Consider the following 19,353-nt stretch of genomic DNA (forward strand, 5'->3'; position numbering starts at 1 on the left):
ATAAATGTTTGATCAGGATTATTATTATTGTTATTACTATTATTATGACAATTTCTCTTCATGAAGAACTTGTTAAAATGACGTTAACCAGTATCATTCTTCTTTAAATAGACGGTGACCTTTTCTGCAGGAGTTTTCCTATTTCTTCCCTGCAGGACTCTCGCTGATAAGTCCCATTACTCAGTCTTTAATCATGCCGTGACTTGACTTTGAGTAACATTTCTAAGTGGGCTGCAGAAGTGCAGGATGTCGTGACTGCAGGCGTCCAGCTGCGCTGCCCTGGACGAAGGAGAGGGGCCCGGCACTGTGATGAGCACACAGATCACCACACCACCCACGGCTTCCATATCCACTGCTTCATGATATAAAATAGTATCAACAGTTTGTCAGGGATAATTAAACATCTTCACCTATGGTTAATCAGGAAGAAATCCATCCTGCTGATAGGATCCTCCATGCTGTTGTTAATTTCAGTATTTCATTCTGTTTCAACACATTTCAAAACATTGCAGATAAGTCATATGTCATATGTTCTGTATGCTTTCTCATTAATTTCATACAGTGGTATATGTACAGGGAACTACAACTCCAATACAGTTTGGAGGAAGTCTTAATAATATATGTTGTGGCTGTATATTTATGTCAGAGGCAGAACACACTCTGACCACTAGATGTCGCTGTGAGACCGCATTTCGATTCAGAGGCTCGCGCTGCATCAATTCGGGTCAAAGGTCGAAATCAATTCACGTAAAAGCTTCGAGAAAAATCCGTGGGACTTTTTGCTAACTTGCTTAACTTATAATTTTTAAGGTTTATCGCCTTTTTACAAAAGGGAAGGCCGAGAAAACGGATGCCTGTGCTAATTAGCTTCTCAATTGACAGGTGAGTGTGTCAAAATGGCGACGTTTGCTAAGCTGACATTTGCTCTTTTAAAATTAACAGTATTTTTACCATAGTTTTTTGTGTGGGTAAGTTTTAGTGTGAAAGATAAACGCGTGTTTTAGCTGTAGCCTCATTCAGTCACCTGTGATATGTGTTTTTGTTTTTGTTTTTTTGTTTTTTCCAGTGTGGTTTTGCTCCTCGCTTTAATTTCCTGCGTCACCAGTCCACCGCCGGCAGGTAACACTGAGAGGCGCCATTAACCTAAAAACACCTGCTTCACAACGTTACGCAGTGATGGCTCAGGGCTCGCTAACTCTTGGGGGCGTTTCAGGCCGTGGATATTAATTCAGCCATATTAATAACATGTTTCTCGTTCAATATAATATCTTCCTGTGTAGAGACCTTTATATGTCAGTACTATCAAATATCCTTCCATATGGGAAATCTTTTTTGTTATCTGAGCTCTTGTCTGAGATTATACACAGGATATGGAGGTAAACAGTACAGTATAAAATAGTGCAGCGTGGAATGATATACAGCTAATACTGTACTGAATATTACATTGTTTAGTGGGCTCGATAAATGTAAGAATAAGTTTAGAGATTCCTCACAAGATTGAAATATGGCTAAAATTAGTATTATGATGTAAATATGAATATTTTTATGATGCTAAATATACATGATGGTATGTCAATGTGTGTGCAAAATAATATACAAAATAATCAAATGTGTGAAAGCAATGACCTGTAATGCTAGTATCTTATTTTGTTTACTTGGAATATTTTATTTTGACATCTGAATTTTGCAAAACAATAACTCTGTGCATTTTAAATCCTTCACAATATATATTAGTTGAAATTAAATGCCGTTATTCATATTTTCAGGGACTTTTCAGACCAAATGCCTCGAACGCCACTTTTGGCTCTCTGTCAAGTCCAGCTTCCTCAGCTCAGTGATCCGTTTTGACTTTGAAGGTATGGGTTTTTAATTCTCATTTGGAAAATGGTTAGTGGAGAAACTGATGATAGTAACAGTGGAAGAGGTAAGTTTCTGCTCTGCCAGGTAAGTTGTACATTCTGATAATTTACTGTAAACGTCTCCTCTAACGTCGTTAGACCAATATGGATACCACATCCTGTCCGATCAGGAGGCTGCACTCTGTGGTTACACCGTCCTGATCAATGACGCTGGAGAGCTGGTGTTTCGTGCCTCCTTCCTGGCCTGTCACGTCCACACCCAGGTACATTTGGCTGACATTTTGTGCTTTGATTTGTTAATTGCATAATTGTGCCCTTGATCTGAAGCTTGTCTTTTATGTACCTGCTCTGCAGACTGGCACAGACTATCACCTGCGTGTCTGGTTTGTGAACCTGCAGGCGGACGGGAAGGTGTCACTGTACCCCTTCCAGCTCTATTGCTCTTTTCAGGGGCGTTGGAGCACCAGAGAGATCGTCTGTGAAGAAAACTACATGGAGGTGAATTGCTAACCTCCATATCTATGTCATTGCATTTATTCTCTGACTCTTTGAAGGTTAACTTTTACTTTTTCTAACCTCTTTTCTTCCTCTCTAGGTGTCCATCCAGCTATCCAGCCCAACACCGAAATCCACAAAAGAAAAGAGGGTAAGTATTGGTAAATGCCCAGATATTTATTTGTTTCATGACGTTTATTGTCAGTCAGCTCCTAAGATGTGAAGAGCTCTTGGAAAATGAGAGTTTTGCCTAAGAAATGTTCACCCATGAGTCACCTCTTGTTACTGAGCAGGGAGCTTATGAGGCAGACATGGCTGTGATGTTCCACAGACCTGACCAGCCGCCAGAAGAAGCCACGGTGTTGTCCCTGACCGAGGCTGCTGCTCTGCGCTACCACATCTCAATGAGTGGCTCACATCTCACCCTGCGCTGTCCCTATGCCTCCCCTCTCTCATACTTCATGAAGGTACTCAGAGGCAATATAGATCTGCATCATTCAATTATTTAAAATTCTTGTGTCAGTGTTTTGTTTGTTTTTGTTCTCCTAGATGCTGTCTGTGTGTGAGTGTTTCTGTTTTTTCCCCAGGAGCGTGGAGTGGATTTAGAGATTGTCAGTGCAACTATCCTGTACCGGCTCCAGAGCAACTTCCTAGCTGTTGACACCACTGTTGCCTGTGCCCTTAGTTAGTACAGTTTAATAGTATTCGGCTATTTGCTAAAATACCAGAGTGAAACGTCTCATGTTTCTCTTCCATCTCCCATTTCTCACCCCCAGATGAGGCCACAACAGATGGGTCTGACCTGCTGTGGAACGTCCCCTTTATTCTTTCTCCTCTAGTTCACGGGCAGTTCAGGGACAGAGGCATTAGGGTCGGAGTTCATGGCCACTCTCTGAGTGAATCTGACATTAAAGAGAGACGATTCAAGATCGGCCTGCAGGACGGACGAGTGGAGGTCAGGATTCCTTCAGGAGCCCGTGGTGGACACATAAAGGTATATAAATAAAGTTGCACTTTTGGAATATGCGTTTTAAGTATATACTGAATAGATCATATATCCAACAAGTATATTTGTCTGGGGCTGTGTGCACAAATGCAGTGTCCCCATGAGATCTGTTATGGTTTTGGATTTTATTTAAATAGCAGGAGTTTCACTTTTCAGAATGACTGCTGTGATTTTTTTTTTCCCAGAGTGCTGTTATCAGGGGACAGTACAGCCAGACCATGTCTGTGGATCTGTTCTTCATGAGTCAGTGGGAAGACGAGCGCTGGCCTCTCACACAGCATCGCTCCTTCAGGCTCCTTAAGACTCCTGTCGTCCCTCAAACCCCTGTCTTGACCAACAGTAAGACTTAATTTTAGCAGATTTGTTTCCAGTGTGTTGATGTCACCACCGTTATGCATCTGTCTCTCTCCCTCCACAGAGACAGTCCCATCTGAGGGATTATTTTCCGTCACCTTAGGCCCCTTTGCATCTGATGTCTCCCTCCAGAAGGTGACAGTAGAAAGTGGTGGTGACCTTTTGACCTGGACCCAAAGCCACCAAACACAGGGGGACACGGACCTCGTGGTGTCCCGGCTCTCCCACACTAACGGGAGCTACTCCTACCACCTCAGTTTCCCAGTGTCACACCCTAAAATAATCCCTGAGGTGAGAGTCACAAACATTAAACAGCTTCATCATGTGTAAAAGTTCAAACATATTTCAAATAACCTGCTGTCTATTCCCAGTATATAGGCGCTGGCTATAAGATGTACATCCTCACTTTCACCTTTACTCTTAACATCTTGCCCAGTGGAGAGGTGTTTTACCATCTAGCCACCGTAGAGCATCGTGTTGAGTACACAGGTAAGTTATTGGTTCAGTTTTCTGAGTTCTTTGCGTATATCAGCCCCTTAACATAGGACATGTCTCTGATACTCCTTCGATCCTGGTGCAGCTCCAGGTTCCCCCAGACTGGAGGGGAAGTGCACAGAGAGCAGCCTGCTAGTGCTGCTGCACCATGGGGCCCAGGCCGAGCTGCAGTGGGAGCTCTTCCTCGGAGCCCGCAGGCTGGACTGGGACGTGGTGGAGATGGGTGGGTTTGTGGTGGAGGCACAGGAGGACTACTTAACTGTGGAGATCCCTCTCTACAGCCCGGGGATGACCTATGAGGTGAATCAGTCTTCACTTTGAACAAAAGTAATTAATTATTTATTTGCAATTTTTCAGCGTTAGCGGAAAAAATTTTAATTAGGTTTTTATGTTAAGCATGCACTTACTCAGCTAATGCCTAATGTCCGTCTAATTGAGTCTGGTAGAAGGATACCATCTGTGTGTGCAATTCAGTAAATGAACTCTCAGAGTAAATGAAGGATTAGGGGCACTCCTGGGGCTTGGTTTCTTTTAAGTATCTCAATACAAAGACGATTTTAACACCTTGTGGATACTTAGATGAAACAAGTTTATCTTCTTCACATTCTCATCTACAGCATTTGTACTTGTTTTCATTGTAATTTACTTTGCAAGGCTCTTATTGTCATTGTTAATATGAACATGTTTTGCTGTGTTTTGCTAACTTTTTCCCATGTAGAAGCTGACACTGCAGGGTTTGGTTGCTGGAGTGGAAATGTCTGTTGTGGATGCAGAGTCTTTGAAAGTACAGGACAGCCTTGTCCATAAATGCACCTTTCCTGCTAGAGAGCTGTTAGGTACATGGTGGAAACTCAAACCGAGGCATAAAACCTCAGAGTCTGTGCTTGGTGTTATATTTAACCACCGTGTTTGGCCTTTAGTTGTAGCCTTGACACTTGCAGTATGTCTCTGACAGTGTGTTTGCCAGAAGGGAGGATGGTGGCAGTGGTCGACACCACCCACACCATCCCGCCCACTCACCCCAACCGAACCACTCTGTTGGACCCTAGCTGCGTTCCCATGGAGACGGACAGTTCCAGAGCTCTGTTCAGCTTCAGCCTCGACTCCTGTGGGACACTTGTCACTGTGAGGGACTTTGATCATTCAGAATCCACTCACAGAAAATATGCTTTCTGGCCTCTGTCCTGATCTCCTCATGTTTCTTTAGACTGAGGGAAATTTCCTGGTTTATGAAAATCAGATCAGCTACAATCAAGATTTTCTGCCTTTGGATGAACCTGTTATACACAGAGATTCTCCATACAGGTGAGAAAAGTGCACTGAACCCAATGTGTGTTTAGAAAAGAAGAAACACTATTGTTAGGAGTTTTTTTTTCTATTTTAGACTGACAGTCCAGTGTCGTTACCCTGCAAACGATAGCAATACTCTTACTATCCAACGTCCTGTGTCCTCATCTCTGGACTTTTCACCCTTGAAGCCAGTCAATCACACACGCAGGGAAACTGCAAACACAGGTGTGTGTATATGTCAAAACAAACACCTCAGTATACTTTGTATAGAAATTGAACTTTTTGGATTTTTCTCATTTGAGATCAGTTATGTCGAAGATAATTTACATGTTCTCCTCTTTTCTGGAGTTTCAGGGTGGATCACATGGACGTGTGTCTCCATCCTGCTGCTGCTCATGCTCTGCACATTTGTCTCTGCATACTGGACCTGTAAATGAAATAAATGAGCACAATTTCATTTTATTTTTTATTTAGTCTTTGTTCTAACATGTTCAAACATGTCTGTCTCTCTTCCTCCTGTCAGAATGTCCACGGGTTTAAAGATAGCTTTAGTTGCCAATGAGCTACATGTGAGGCTGTATCTCCTGAAAGCAGGTGGTTCACTTGAGCTTGTGTTGGTTAGCAGGTGTAGTTTGCTAGCAGCCAGGCTAGGCCAGGCTAACACATCAGGGGTTTTGTTTTGGGTAAGGTGCTTTAAAGGTAATTTACCAGCAGTTTGTTTCCAATGATGCATCTGTTTTGCTTGTGATTTATACATTCCTTTATTTTCCAGTGTGACCTTGCTCCTGTCTGTGTGGTCAACTGCAAAATCTGATCACATTTCCAATGGTAAGACTTAGAGAATACTTCCTTATAGGCACGCAATAATATTTGGACCATTTTGACACCTTGTATGGACACACAGGAATTCTTCATACGGAGTGGTCGTGACCGTTACTTCATGATAGCTGTGGATCTCTCCTTCAGTGGAGAGGAACGTCACTCTGAGGCTGCTGGTGAGTCCTGCACAGCTCCATTACAAATCGTCACTCATGAAACCAAGCATTAAATCAATAATGTTGTTCAATGTGGCCTGAAAATGAAGGCAATCATCTGATGGAAGCAGGGAGCCTGAAACTAATGTGATTACCTTCCAGATGGAACAGGCTTGCACCCCCTCACTCAGCAGTGTCAGTGTTCTCCCTCTACAGGGCCATGCAGAGCTCAGAGCCTCTTACCTCAGCTGTCACACTTATAACAAAGTATATTCCAATGGCACACACATTTTTTTTTTCATATCTCATATATTAAGAATTTCACAAAGAAAGGTCAGCACTTAATCATTTAAAACTGGCACTAAGATGTCTGTTCTTAAATCTTTAATATTCTTCACAGGTTGCAGAGGTTCTTCTCAAATCAAAGTAAGTACTGGCATGTTTTGAAGGGTTGTGATGTGATTTTGAAAAGTCAAACTGGTGTCTCAAGTGTACGAGCTACTCAGTCATGTCCTGGGTTATTTACACTGGTTAAATTTAAGGTTGGGTCCACTCTACAGTGACAAGTCAAGACCATTTTTAAAGACAAATTTATTGCACTCCGTTTAAAATTCATTTAATGACAATCCAAAATATGGATTCACTTTAGTTTGTGATGATCCTCTGGCTCCTGTGAACATAATTCAAGATTAAGAAAAATCTTACAATTCAGATTTGAACAGTATTCAAATAAGCAACCAAGAAGCCTACCTTTCTTTGAGAGATTCTTTAGGTAGCTGGATACTTTGATGTGCTGAGCAGGAGGGTGGTAACCAGGTCGTACCGAAACAGGTCTTGTGGTACGTCTGGTAGCAGGCACTGGGGTTTGAAGCACTGTAGTGGGATCAATGGTGGGACTTTGTGTATCTAGAGTATAAAGACCAAACAAAGACACTCACCTTCAGCGAAGCCTGCAGAATGCACGATGCGGCCAACACCAGTTGTGTCAGACTCAAACCTGTACACCGAGAAAAGTCGATGGAGGCCAGCTAGAGGGTACGTGCACTGCACTGTCACCCTGTAAGACATGACAGTTTTGCTATCATGAATAGCTGAGTGAGGGGGAAAATGACCTAGTACGTGGAGGTTGAAGATTTATACCTGTCAATCTCATTGCTGGAATCTGCAGGCAACTTCTTGCTGAAAATCACGTTTTCATAGGTCACATGCTCTTTGCTGAGCTGGAAATACAGAGCATTCAAATTTGGGTGCAGTCACATTCATGTTACCATGTGAAAATGTAATTTTGAAGACCAAGTGTGTAACTTATTCATGTGTACAGCGAGCAGCACTACCTTGACTATGGATCCACAGCTGTTGAGCGGGAAAGAGAAGAGAGCCCTGGTGTCGTCTGCTTCTTTGGGTCCACAGTATTTGTTTATGAGGTTGCTTCTAGCAGGGATCCCTCCACTGCGGATCACCAGAGACAAGTCAGCCACCACAGTCATCCTCCCATCAGTGGAACACACTGCAGAGAGATGCACTTTAGCACTATGCATACACACAAGACCCCCACCTGCTCTTACATTACAAGACAGGATGTTCTTACTGATAAGTTCAGTAGTAGTGAACGAACAAGTCTTGACAGTTGAGCTCTGGACCTCTGATGTTTCATGATCCCTCACCAGGATCTCAAAAGTACCAAGGAATCCCCTCAGAGTAATGTCCTACAAAACACATACAATTTCATTATTGCTCTCCATATTAAACTTAGCTCCATAACCATCTTGTAGATCCAAACCAAAAGAAACTTTCCACATCCTACCTTGTATTCATATCCATGAGTGTAGAGCGGCACGTGGAGCAGCAAACTCTGGCTGTTATTGCTCATGCTGTAGCCGTGCTGAGCTGCCAGCTCCGGCGTCAGCAGGTCTGAGCCGATGCTAATGTACCACAGGTAGTCAAAAGGCCGGTGTTCCAGTCTGAAGCTGATGCCAGACTCAGAACAGACGGCATCAAACTGTGGAGGAGCTGATACATACAGCATAATGAATTACTCTGCTCAGTGCTCGAGTTGGCTCGAATAAGTCTAAATAAGAAGGTCAGTGACTTACAGGCATCCATTTGTGCCATGACTGATGCCAGGTGGTAATAAGGCTCATTTTCAGGCAGAACTGTCAGTGTGTAGTTGATGTCCAGGCTGAGCTGCATAGTTGCATCTTCTTTGGAGAACTAGGAGACAGAAAAGACAAATTCTGACTGATGAAGCTGGAACCAGCCTGACATTTAAAAGATGCCCCTTACTCAAGACTTTTACCTGCTGTATGAGAACAGGGTCATCAAATGGCACCTTCAGAGTGTAGCCGTGGGTGTTGTTGGGATGAACAACTTTTGTGATGGTGTGGCCGCTTGTATTTGTGAACGGCGCTGTACATTTGTGCCCGTTCAAATGAACAGCAGTGAGCTCAACATCTCCAGGGACGTCTCCCAGGTAGATGGTGAACATTTGTTCCTCAATAACTGTTCCTGAAATAGGAAAAGAAAAAGCCATTCAGAATTATGTTTGTATCAATACAGGCAAAGAACGTCAGTGGTAATCTTACTGTTCTCAGTAAAAACAGGACATGGCAGCAGAGGAGTGGCAAGTGTCCTGTGAAAGCGAATTCTGGTGTCAACGTGATCCTCGTCCACTGAAGTTTGCTCCAAGTAGAGATGAAAGACATAGTACTCGTAGAGGTCGTCAGTCACAAAGCTCTGCAGAACATTCAGGATTTCAAGAAATGCGTCATCCCTAAATTAATACTGCAAACAATACACAATTGTTTATGCATCACTGCATCTAACCTTCCTGTATCCTCCCTCAGCGTTACAGGGGATGCTGATCTGGACTGTGGTGTTGTGCTTCTTCACTATGTAGCCTCTCTCCTCTGCGACTGGCTGCTCCACAAGTTCACCATTGACACCAACGTTGACCTGGGTATCGTGCAGACCAGACACCAGCGGGTACAGCACCTCAGGAGTCTCCCACATCATGTATCCACTGTCATCATATGATCCTTCATCTGTGGACATGGCACCAATATCACAACTTGTTTGTCAAGGGGAAGAAAAAAAAAAAAAGGGAGCCGCAGCAGATTGGATTACTGACACATGGAGCAAGCAGCCACCAGGTCCACCATGAGGACAACCCAGCTCTGTCTGGAGAACAGAGTTGCATGGACCACCTCTACTGGAACACCATTCACCTGGAGAGAGACTCAAAGGATCAAAACCTGCTTTGGACTGAATGCTTTACAAGACAAACATTATGCATCAGCTGTTTACCTCCGTGCTGAATGAGTCAGGTTGTCCATACGGCATACGAAACACAAGCCTTCCGTCTGTCATGTCAAACACGTAACCCTGTTTACGAGCTTCAGAGAGGTTCATGGGCATCAACTCCTGCTCCACCCTCTGGAACATCACCTGCCAGTCTGAGGTGGCTGAAGTATACGCCTAGGAACAGAATTGTAAGCACTGCGATATTTTAAACAGCTCTTGTAAATGGTTAGGGTTACATTTCCCAGAGGTCTACATACAGTGTGGACAGCAACATCCCAGTCGTCTTTCTTTGTTCCAGTTGGACAGGCCACGTCACTCCTCACAGACATCTACAGAGAAATCAGGGTTTGCAAGCAGCTGAAACAGTTCTCAGTCATAAATATTAAGCTGTAACCAAACTTACTTCCATGTAGTTGACCTCACAGGTAACCTCTCTGGGAGACCAGGGGAGAGAGGGAGAACAGGTCTTGTTCAAGGCATAAGTAACCTCTTTTTCTTCATGCTTTACAATCAGGTTGAAGTTAAATGTGAAGACTTCATCATCCTGAAAGACCCAGAAGAATATGGTGTTTAAAAACCTCAGGCTTGCCACATCTTTTTCTGCGTGTGCAGTAATTAAGCGTGTGTGGATAAATATTCACAAAACATGAAATTCCATTTGTACGTACTTTGTTGTCAGTGTGACAGCTGAGATAAGAGGCTCTGAGCTCCACATGGCCCCGTATAGGGAGAACACTGACACTGTAGCCACATTCAGATGCATACTGCTGAATGAGGGGGTACACACCAGTTTCATCTGCAAGACAGTATTAGTTTGGAGGCTCAAATTGTCCCAATCTTTGCCCTAACTCAGTTTTTGCACCATTTAGTCAGTAAAATGTTTCATAAACAATTGATCAGATGCACTTTCATACACTTCACCTTAAAGAAATGGGGTTAAAGATTCCGTTTAGCTCACCAACAGCTTCAAAGCGAGGTTCATTCCCAGTGAGGGAAAGATCCACAGCTATCATGAGATAGCGATCACGACACTCCATATGAAGAACTCCTGTGTGTCCAAACAAGGTGTCAAAATGGTCCAAATATTATAAGTGGAAACAAGATCTTGCTAATGGTTGCAGACTCTAATTCTTACTATTGGGAATCTGATCACATTCTGCAGTTGACCACACAGACAAGAGGAGGGTCAAACTGAAAGACAAAACAAATAGAATCACAGGTGATATAGATTCATCAGTGGCAACAAACTGCTGGTAAATTACCATTAAAGCATCTTACCCAAAACAAAACCCAAAAGCCATAGTTAGTGATGTGTTGGCAGTGTCTAAAGCTAGCTTAGCTGCTAGCAAACTACACCTGCAAACCAACACAAGCTCAAGTGAACCACTTGTTTGATAAATCCTGGACACTCTGGCACCATTTGGTGTGATTTCCTATACCTGCTTTTATAAGTCAATTTATTCACTGACCTCAAGCCCTCAAGGATACAGCCTCAGGTGTAGCTCATTAGCACTCAAAGCTATCTTTCAATCACCTGCAGCTGATGAGCTTGGAGGGGACCTCCCTTCCATCCTCATGGGTCAAGAATTTAACTTATAAAAGCCGGTGTAGTCTACAGTGTTGCATGATACCGGTGTGGCCAGGATTTACCAAGCCGGTGGTTCGCTTTAGCTTGTGTTGGTTTGCAGGTGTAGTTTACTAGCAGCTAGGCTAGCTTTAGACACTGCCAGCACATCAGTGATTATGGATTTTGGGTTTTGGCTTGGGTAAGTTGTTTTGGTGGCAACTTAACAAGGTTTCTATGCATCATTTGTGTTGATGTTTTTGCATGTAAGTGATATAATTTTGTCTTACAGTGTGGCCTTACTGCTGTTTGCGTGGTTACCTGCAAAATGTGATCACATCCCTGATGGTAACTATATGATTGCTTATAGGCTTCCAGTAATTAGTAAGGGATTGTTATTGAAATCTGAACTTGTTTGGTCACACAGAAGTTCTTCAGATGGAGTGTCGTGATCGTTACTTCATGATAGCTGTGGATCTCTCCTTCACTGGAGAGGAGCCTCGCTTTGAAGCTGTTGGTGAGTCCTGCACAGCTTCATTACCACCTACAGCAGACTAATAGTCTCCTGTTGAAGTGAGAACAAGCTTTTCATTTTCTCTAACTGGTTCGGTCATAATAATAATTTCAGCTCTAACTGTAACTTTGCCAGAACAGATTTGGAGTAAATACCGGGCAGCATTAATAATGCACTATTTGTCTTGCAGATGAAACAGGTGTGTACCCCATCACTCAGCAGTATGCAGCTGAATGTGGCTACAGTGTCAATTTTCTTCCTCTACCGGGCCGCGTAGAGCTCAGAGCTTCTTACCTCAGCTGTCACACTGACAACAAAGTATGTTCAGACACACACACAAAACATTTACAGGTCTTCTGTGGCCCGAAGGGAATGAAGTTTTGATACCCCTCCTCCTCATTTTTATACAACACCATATTCTTCCGGGTCTTTCAGGATGATGAAGCCTTCATGTTTAACTTCAACCTGATTGTAAAGCATGAAGAAAAAGAGGTTACCTATGCCTTGAATAAGACCTGTTCCTCCTCTCTCCCCTGGTCTCCCAGAGAGGTTACCTGTGAGCTCAACTACATGGAAGTAGGTTTGGTTGCATCTTGTATTGTTTTACTTATGGGTCCAATTCAGATGTTAAACAATTATGATTTCTCTGTAGATGTCTGTGAGGAGTGAAAACACCTGTCCATCTGGGACAAAGAAAGACGACTGGGATGCTGTTAAAACTGTATGTTTTAACTCACTGTTTTATATCACTGATGTTGAATTCATCTCCTCTTGAAGCGACTTTATTGTGTTTTCTTTCCAGGCACATAGCTCCACCACCTCAGACTGGCAGGTGATGTTTCAGAGAGCAGAGGAGCAGTTGATGCCCATGAATCTCTCTGAAGCTCGTAAACAGGGTTACGTGTTTGACCTGAGAGAAGGAAGGCTTGTGTTTCGTATGCCGTATGGACAACCTGACTCATTCAGCACGGAGGTAAACAGCTGATGCATAATGTTTGTCTTGTAAAGCATTCAGTCCAAAGCAGGTTTTGATCCTTTGAGTCTCTCTCCAGGTGAATGGTGTTCCAGTAGAGGTGGTCCATGCAACTCTGTTCTCCAGACAGAGCTGGGTTGTCCTCATGGTCGACCTGGTGGCCGCTTGCTCCATGCGTCAGTAATCCAGTCTTTATTTTGCTATAGCTAATCTTTCATTTATGAATAGGTAAAGTTCTAACACTGGTCTTCTTCTAAACAGATGAAGGATTATATGATGACAGTGGATACATGATGTGGGAGACTCCTCAGGTGCTGCACCCGCTGGTGTCTGGTCTGCACGATACCCAGGTCAACGTTGGTGTCAATGGTGAACTTGTGGAGCAGCCAGTTGCAGAGGAGAGAGGCTACATAGTGGAGAAGCATAACACCACAGTCCAGATCAGCATCCCCTGTAACGCTGAGGGAGGATACAGGAAGGTTAGAAAACACTGACATAAGATGTAGATGCACACTAGGCTTAACGGCCTAAATTAAACTGAATCATCAGAGAAATTCAGTGTCCAAATTAATGATTACATTAATTGGCACATGCCCAGATCTCATTGAATCATGTGACTTTTAGCCAGGGGCTAACTAAGTATACACACTACTTTCTTTAGCTCTAGCAGCATTTAAGAACATTTCATTAAAGAGACACAATGGAAAAAAGTTTTATTTAATTTCAGTGTAAATGACATGTTTTATTTCCTAACAAATTTGATGGATCCTACACAGAGCTTTGTGACCGGCGACCTCTACGAGTTTTACGTCTTTGATCTGTACTTGGAGCAAACCTCGGAGGATGAGGATCTCGTCGAAACCAGGCTCAGATGTCACAGGACACTGGCCACTCCTCTGCTGCTGCGCCCCATTTTTACCGAGAACCAAACCATTCCTGAGGAGCAACTGTTCACCGTCTACCTTGGAGATGTCCCCGAAGACATTGAGCTGGCTGCTGTTCAGCTGAATGGACAAGAATTTACGATTCCATTTGCAAATACAAGCGTGCGTTCAGTTACAAAATTTGTTCAGCCCAACAACACTCACAGCTACACTCTGAAGGTGCCTTTTGATGACCCTGTTGTTATACGTGAGGTAAAAGATCTTTGATATTGGCTGGTTTATACATTCGTGTATCGTATACTGTCCAGCAAATGAGTTATGAAGTTAAGAATATTCTGTGTCCTAGTTCTCGAAAGAAGACGCAGTTCTTCAGTACAGGCTGGACGTTAATTACACATTGACTGTTCTGCCTGAGAATGAGCCTTTTCACCACCTGACATCTATCGTGGCACTTTACACAGATGTCTGTAAGTCACTAATTTTAAAACTTGCAGTCGCACAGTATTTGAGTATTGAGGAGTAACCCATTGTCCTGTATGTAACAGCTCCTCCGGAGTTTGATGCCGTCTGTTCTGAGTCTGGCATCAGCTTCAGACTGGAACACCGGCCTTTTGACTACCTGTGGTACATTAGCATCGACTCAGACCTGCTGACGCCGCAGCTGGCAGCTCAGCACGGCTACAGCATGAGCAATAACAGCCAGAGTCTGCTGCTCCACGTGCCGCTCTACACTCATGGATATGAATACAAGGTAGGATGTGGAAAGTTTCTTTTGGTTTGGATCTACAAGATGGTTATGGAGCTGATTTTTATATGGAGAGCAATAATGAAATTGTATGTGTTTTGTAGGACATTACTTTGAGGGGATTCCTTGGTACTTTTGAGATCCTGGTGAGGGATCATGAAACATCAGAGGTCCAGAGCTCAACTGTCAAGACTTGTTCGTTCACTACTACTGAACTTATCAGTAAGAACATCTTGTCTTGTAATGTAAGAGCAGGTGGGGGTCTTGTGTGTATGCATAGTGCTAAAGTGCATCTCTCTGCAGTGTGTTCCACTGATGGGAGGATGACTGTGGTGGCTGACTTGTCTCTGGTGATCCCCAGTGGAGGGATCCCTGCTAGAAGCAACCTCATAAACAAATACTGTGGACCCAAAGAAGCAGACGACACCAGGGCTCTCTTCTCTTTCCCGCTCAACAGCTGTGGATCCATAGTCAAGGTAGTGCTGATGCCAGTTTAACCAACTAATGCTTGACTCCTGACGGCAACATAAGGCTTTAGTCCTGCTTCTGCAGACTCTGCCTGAAGTTAAATGACTGAACAAAGAGACTAAACTGAAGTCATTAGTCAATATTCTGTTTACCTTTAGCTTGGCAAGGAAAATGTGACCTATCAAAATGAGATTTTCTACAGCATGAACTACCTCAGTGTGAGTAAGGCATCCTCTGGAGATACTGAGCGGTGAGTGTCACCACCCCTTCAGCTGCCAGTGTTCTAGTACTGCAAAGGTTTTCTCAAATGGATCCATGGCAGTGAACTGGTCTTTGTCTTACAGGGTGACAGTGCAGTGTACGTATCCTCTGGCTGGCCTCCATCGCCTCTTCTCAGTGTACAGGTTTGAGTCTGACACCGCCGGCATTGGCAGCATCATCCACACTATGCAGTCCACAGCAGGTACAGTAGGTGCTTCATCTCCTGGACATCACCAGTCATTTTGGATTTTTGAGCATACGCTTGTTTTCTGCTCTGTAGGTCCACAGATCCCCACCATCAAGCCTACTACAACACTTCAAACCACACCTGCTTCCAAAAGACCGGCCAGAATACCTGTAGCTTTCCTGCCTGCTGTCCGTCCCCCTGCTCGCTACGTCAGAGTCAATAGGTTTCAAAATCTTAATGGCACGAAAAAAGGTGAAAACTTGACTTTTAAAAAATAATAATTTAAAAGGTAAGGTGTAACTTTTGAGTTGAGTTTGAGTTTGAAATTTCTTCACAGGAGCTGAAAGAACCTGGCAAACCAAAGTAAATGCCCTTATTTGAAGGATTTGTCATTTTTATTGAAAAAATTGGAATTTAATAAATTTGTTTACATGCTGTGTTTGTGTCTTTTGTATAGATTTGTCTACACCTACTACTCAGACAGATGGTAATGTGGAAAAAGGAAGTTGTTAAATGTGGAGATGCCCACAATTGTCAACAATTTCAGGGAGCTGGGGCGGGGGGGCTCAGAGTAGATTCCTTTGAGGGAGGAGACATAGATGTCATTTTAAGAATTTCTACCCAGGTAATTAAACATTTCTGTGTGTGTTTGTGTCACTATTCAAATCAGAGTATTTTTATATATTCCCAAACATGTCTGGACTATATAATAAGGCAACCTCACTAGAAATGCTATTTAGAAATGTCAGTGTTAAATGGTGTCACCAGGTGCAGTTTGCACCCCTGTGGGTAATTTCAGGATTATGAGGAAGCTGCAAATTACATTTATTTAATATATGTGTGTGTGTGTGTGTGTGTGTGTGTGTGTGTGTGTGTATGGCTGACAGTATGAAACATAAAGCTGGCGCATATTTTCTTTTTTAGTTTGCTTCGTATGAGCGGTTCACTCAAATGAGCAGGGGTCGCTGAGGTCAACCAGCAGGGGGCGCTAGTTGTCGCCCGTTTCCTCCAGGTAGCGACCAACACCAAGTGTTAATTTTAAATTTTTTTTTTTTCTTCGTCTTCTTCCTTTGACACCAACATGTGAGGCAGGCGCCACTTTTGACTCTCTCCGAGCTACAAAACTGAACAGAAAAGTCAACGATGAACTCCAGAGAAGGAAATATGAGCGTGAGTTTTTCTATCACTTTCGGTTTTAGTCCAAATTTGACTTAGGAAACAGTAGCACAGTCTGAAATGGTGGTGTTGACTAAGGCAGCTGACAGATCTCCATGTTTCCACTCAAACAGAGACCCAGGCGGCCCGTTCTGCCCCCTCTCTCCACCAGGACTCTGCACCACCCCTCCTTCCTACCTCTGTACGTGGCTGCGGGCTTTGCACACACAGACGCAGCCTGCAACAGCCAAACGGGTGAGTCAGTTTTATCCACATCTGTGTCAAAGCTCCATCCAGCTGTGCAGCCTCCGTGTCATGTTAATGTCTCCTCTTCAGCCCATCCCATCATCCCAACGGCGTTTTTCTACACTGACCCCACCATGAGCCGTGGGAGGAGGATCCCCAACAGAGTCAGTGATCTGGGGGTAAGTAGCTCAGTGTGCACAGTGCTGGGCCTTTCATAAACCCCACATCCAAAAACTGGTCACCATGGATACCCATATACAGTCATTCATGCTCCACAGTTGTGGGATTTAGTCCCACATTTTCATGAACTGCAGAGTGTTAGAAATATTGGATGATTTTCAGGAAACACTGATAATTTTTCTTCCCAAAACCCAAAATGAAAAGAAGTTTTAGAAACACATCAGATAAATCTGGGCTCTTGTCAGGTCCACCTTTAGTGAAGTCAGAGTCATTGTCAGTCCTCCTGATCGTTATCAAAACTAAAACCAAGTCTTGCAATGTTTACCAAAATATTACATTTATTTTTATTCATCTTGATGTGTTTCTTTATGCTAAGATGCTATTGTTAGCTGTTGCTAATACAAGTGCATGGACACATAAATGGAAAAATGAAGAATATATGAAACAGGCAGAAGACTTGGCCTCTGTGCTCTGTGGGTTGAGACTGGGTAGGAGGCAGTAGAGCTTACAGAGGGGATCAGACAGACAAGGACATTTAATAAGATTGGCTCAGTCCTGTCAGACAGAGCTAAGACCCTAAACCAGTGGGCTGCAGGGAAATTGAGACCAAGGGCAAAGGAGGGGGTGGGGGGTTGTTTTGATAGTCAGGACACAGCATCAGCTTCACATCTATTTCAGTTTATGGGAACATTATCAGCGACCAGTGATGTTTGCCTTTTGTGAAAGCACCAAAATCCTTGAACAGGTCTGGGTACTTTTAACCACCCTCCCTCGTTCCTCCGCATCAGGTGTTCGATCGTTTGCAGCTCAACACTCCACCACCGGTGATGTCCGCCTGTCTGGCCCCACCAAACCGTCGCGACCCATTCAGATCTGGGCCCCACCCCATTAGAGACCTGGGCAGCCCTGAGTGGAGAATGAACCCCATCCACTTACCGGTGCAGCCAAGCCGGACCATTGTCCAGCTCACCCAGGAGGAGGACCAGGCCATCACTAACCTCCTGAAACTGCACCACCAGGGGGCTAGACAAGGTGATGACACCCTTACTGCTGCACAAATGGACTTTTCCAGTGTTGTAGAGCCACCTGTAGACTTCAACCCCTGTCTTTTCCTTAGTCACTCTAAATCTATGGATCCTACTTCAGCTGAGGACGTATACAAGCCCTTGTGTTGTGATGTGCAATATCCAAGGAAGGCAGGTTTGTTGCAGCAGGGAAGAGGGTGGTCAGATATGGAGCTTGAAGCAGCTGACACCCTCTTGAGTTGCTTTAGTCTCACGGAGGAGGACAGAATCTGGGTCCAGTGCCACCAGAAATCAGCAGTAATGCTTCCCGATCATGTGCCATACCAGAACAAGGATTTACCAATAAACACTGAAACCCAGCAAGAATCGGAGGCTTTACCTACATTAAAAGCTTCTCATTCTACTCAAAATGACATTAGCAATACCAGGTTTAGTTGTGTCAGTGAGAATGGAGAACCAGGCTGGAGGGACTTTAGGTCTGCTGAGGACAGAGGTGTCTCTGGAGATTTTTCAAAGGTGAGGGAACGGATGCTGTCAGATTCAGAGGGGGATGCTGTGCATGTACTCCTGAGTCTGGGAGACATGGGAACTTTGGATATCCTGCACTGACGCTCTTAAAGCTGAGCGTCTCCTTGTCCCGGTGTGTGTTTTTAAAGGACTATACTATATCTTGCTCATTGTGGACACTGCTTGAGCAGTGTCCACAATGAGCAAGCAATGAAAAAGCATTTTTTTGCTCTTTTCCCTTTGTTTTTTTGCACATGTTGCTAAGAAAAAGTAAATTTACCTCAAAACCCCTTATTTGTTTTTCCAGGATGCAAATTTATTTCCCCACTTAAAAGAAAATGAAAACAGTATTTCCACATCTGCCTTTGAGTATTGCACATACGCCTCATTATGTTCTGTTAAAGTGTTCGATGAAAATGATCCTCAGTTGCGCCTGTTACTTAGAAACAAACACCTACTGCAACTTTAAAAAAACAAAACAGTTTTTTATTAAAAGCACTACTAGTGTTTCAAATGAGAGAATCCCCCACTCGTTATTTACAACAACATATGGTACATTTACAGTTTATGCACAAAAAATACAAACTCTTCACTGACAACAAGCTGCAGGGGGAGCTACAGTCTTACTCCACAGTGGGTAGTGACACGAGCTAACAAGCTAGTCGAGAGCACAGCTACTGAAACAGCTACAGCTCAGCCTCCATTTACATGCATTTACAAAGCTCTTGTGCTTGATATGGTCATGATGGAAGTGTTGGTGTACAGTTTTGTGTTTTGAGTGTAGTCAGATGTACTGACTGACTAGATTCTGGTCCTCTGGTGAGATAAATTCCTTTTTAAACATTAACACTGTTGAATCCCTTGGTCAGTC

The 19,353-nt window shown here is 43.6% G+C and overlaps 4 protein-coding genes across 6 annotated transcripts; 3 read left to right on the plus strand and 1 right to left on the minus strand.

Moving 5' to 3' along the window:
* The first annotated feature begins 671 nt into the window (after positions 1-671).
* LOC121177488 lies at positions 672-5,948 on the plus strand. The gene is made up of 18 exons (XM_041031816.1): positions 672-679; positions 1,067-1,119; positions 1,767-1,856; positions 1,998-2,122; positions 2,214-2,357; positions 2,455-2,505; positions 2,648-2,821; positions 2,942-3,038; positions 3,131-3,348; positions 3,546-3,699; positions 3,779-4,005; positions 4,086-4,203; positions 4,295-4,509; positions 4,928-5,045; positions 5,165-5,334; positions 5,417-5,514; positions 5,594-5,724; positions 5,854-5,948. The coding sequence occupies exons 1-18, from the start codon at positions 672-674 to the stop codon at positions 5,934-5,936; spliced, it is 2,274 nt and encodes a 757-aa protein (XP_040887750.1). The 3' UTR covers positions 5,937-5,948.
* A 1,101-nt stretch (positions 5,949-7,049) lies between these two features.
* LOC121177134 lies at positions 7,050-11,184 on the minus strand. Its single transcript, XM_041031349.1, has 19 exons — positions 11,052-11,184; positions 10,909-10,964; positions 10,732-10,821; positions 10,442-10,569; positions 10,177-10,317; positions 10,031-10,102; positions 9,777-9,947; positions 9,601-9,697; positions 9,297-9,514; positions 9,056-9,206; positions 8,770-8,978; positions 8,567-8,684; positions 8,278-8,483; positions 8,062-8,179; positions 7,808-7,980; positions 7,614-7,693; positions 7,412-7,530; positions 7,224-7,379; positions 7,050-7,143 (listed from the first exon to the last, which is right to left on the minus strand). Exons 1-19 carry the CDS (start codon positions 11,072-11,074, stop codon positions 7,079-7,081), a joined length of 2,391 nt encoding a protein of 796 aa, XP_040887283.1. The 5' UTR covers positions 11,075-11,184; the 3' UTR covers positions 7,050-7,078.
* A 209-nt stretch (positions 11,185-11,393) lies between these two features.
* Positions 11,394-15,806, plus strand: LOC121177128. Of its 2 annotated transcripts, none has more exons than XM_041031342.1 (18): positions 11,394-11,539; positions 11,630-11,685; positions 11,765-11,854; positions 12,042-12,169; positions 12,287-12,427; positions 12,504-12,572; positions 12,654-12,824; positions 12,904-13,000; positions 13,086-13,303; positions 13,601-13,960; positions 14,055-14,175; positions 14,254-14,459; positions 14,558-14,675; positions 14,757-14,929; positions 15,080-15,171; positions 15,266-15,384; positions 15,463-15,621; positions 15,707-15,806. In XM_041031342.1, exons 1-18 carry the CDS (start codon positions 11,517-11,519, stop codon positions 15,748-15,750), a joined length of 2,385 nt encoding a protein of 794 aa, XP_040887276.1. In that variant the 5' UTR covers positions 11,394-11,516; the 3' UTR covers positions 15,751-15,806. The 2 variants fall into 2 exon arrangements, with proteins under 2 accessions (XP_040887276.1, XP_040887277.1); XM_041031343.1 differs by having other exon boundaries at positions 15,266-15,325.
* Positions 15,807-16,417: 611 nt separating this feature from the next.
* Positions 16,418-18,808, plus strand: LOC121177196. 2 transcript variants are annotated; one of them, XM_041031424.1, is made up of 4 exons: positions 16,418-16,539; positions 16,659-16,779; positions 16,861-16,949; positions 17,739-18,808. In XM_041031424.1, the coding sequence occupies exons 1-4, from the start codon at positions 16,513-16,515 to the stop codon at positions 18,582-18,584; spliced, it is 1,083 nt and encodes a 360-aa protein (XP_040887358.1). In that variant the 5' UTR covers positions 16,418-16,512; the 3' UTR covers positions 18,585-18,808. The 2 variants fall into 2 exon arrangements, with proteins under 2 accessions (XP_040887358.1, XP_040887357.1); XM_041031423.1 differs by having other exon boundaries at positions 16,659-16,949.
* The last annotated feature ends 545 nt before the right edge of the window (positions 18,809-19,353 follow it).

Source organism: Toxotes jaculatrix, chromosome 23 (genome assembly GCF_017976425.1).
Source record: "Toxotes jaculatrix isolate fToxJac2 chromosome 23, fToxJac2.pri, whole genome shotgun sequence".
Lineage (NCBI taxonomy): Eukaryota > Metazoa > Chordata > Actinopteri > Toxotidae > Toxotes > Toxotes jaculatrix.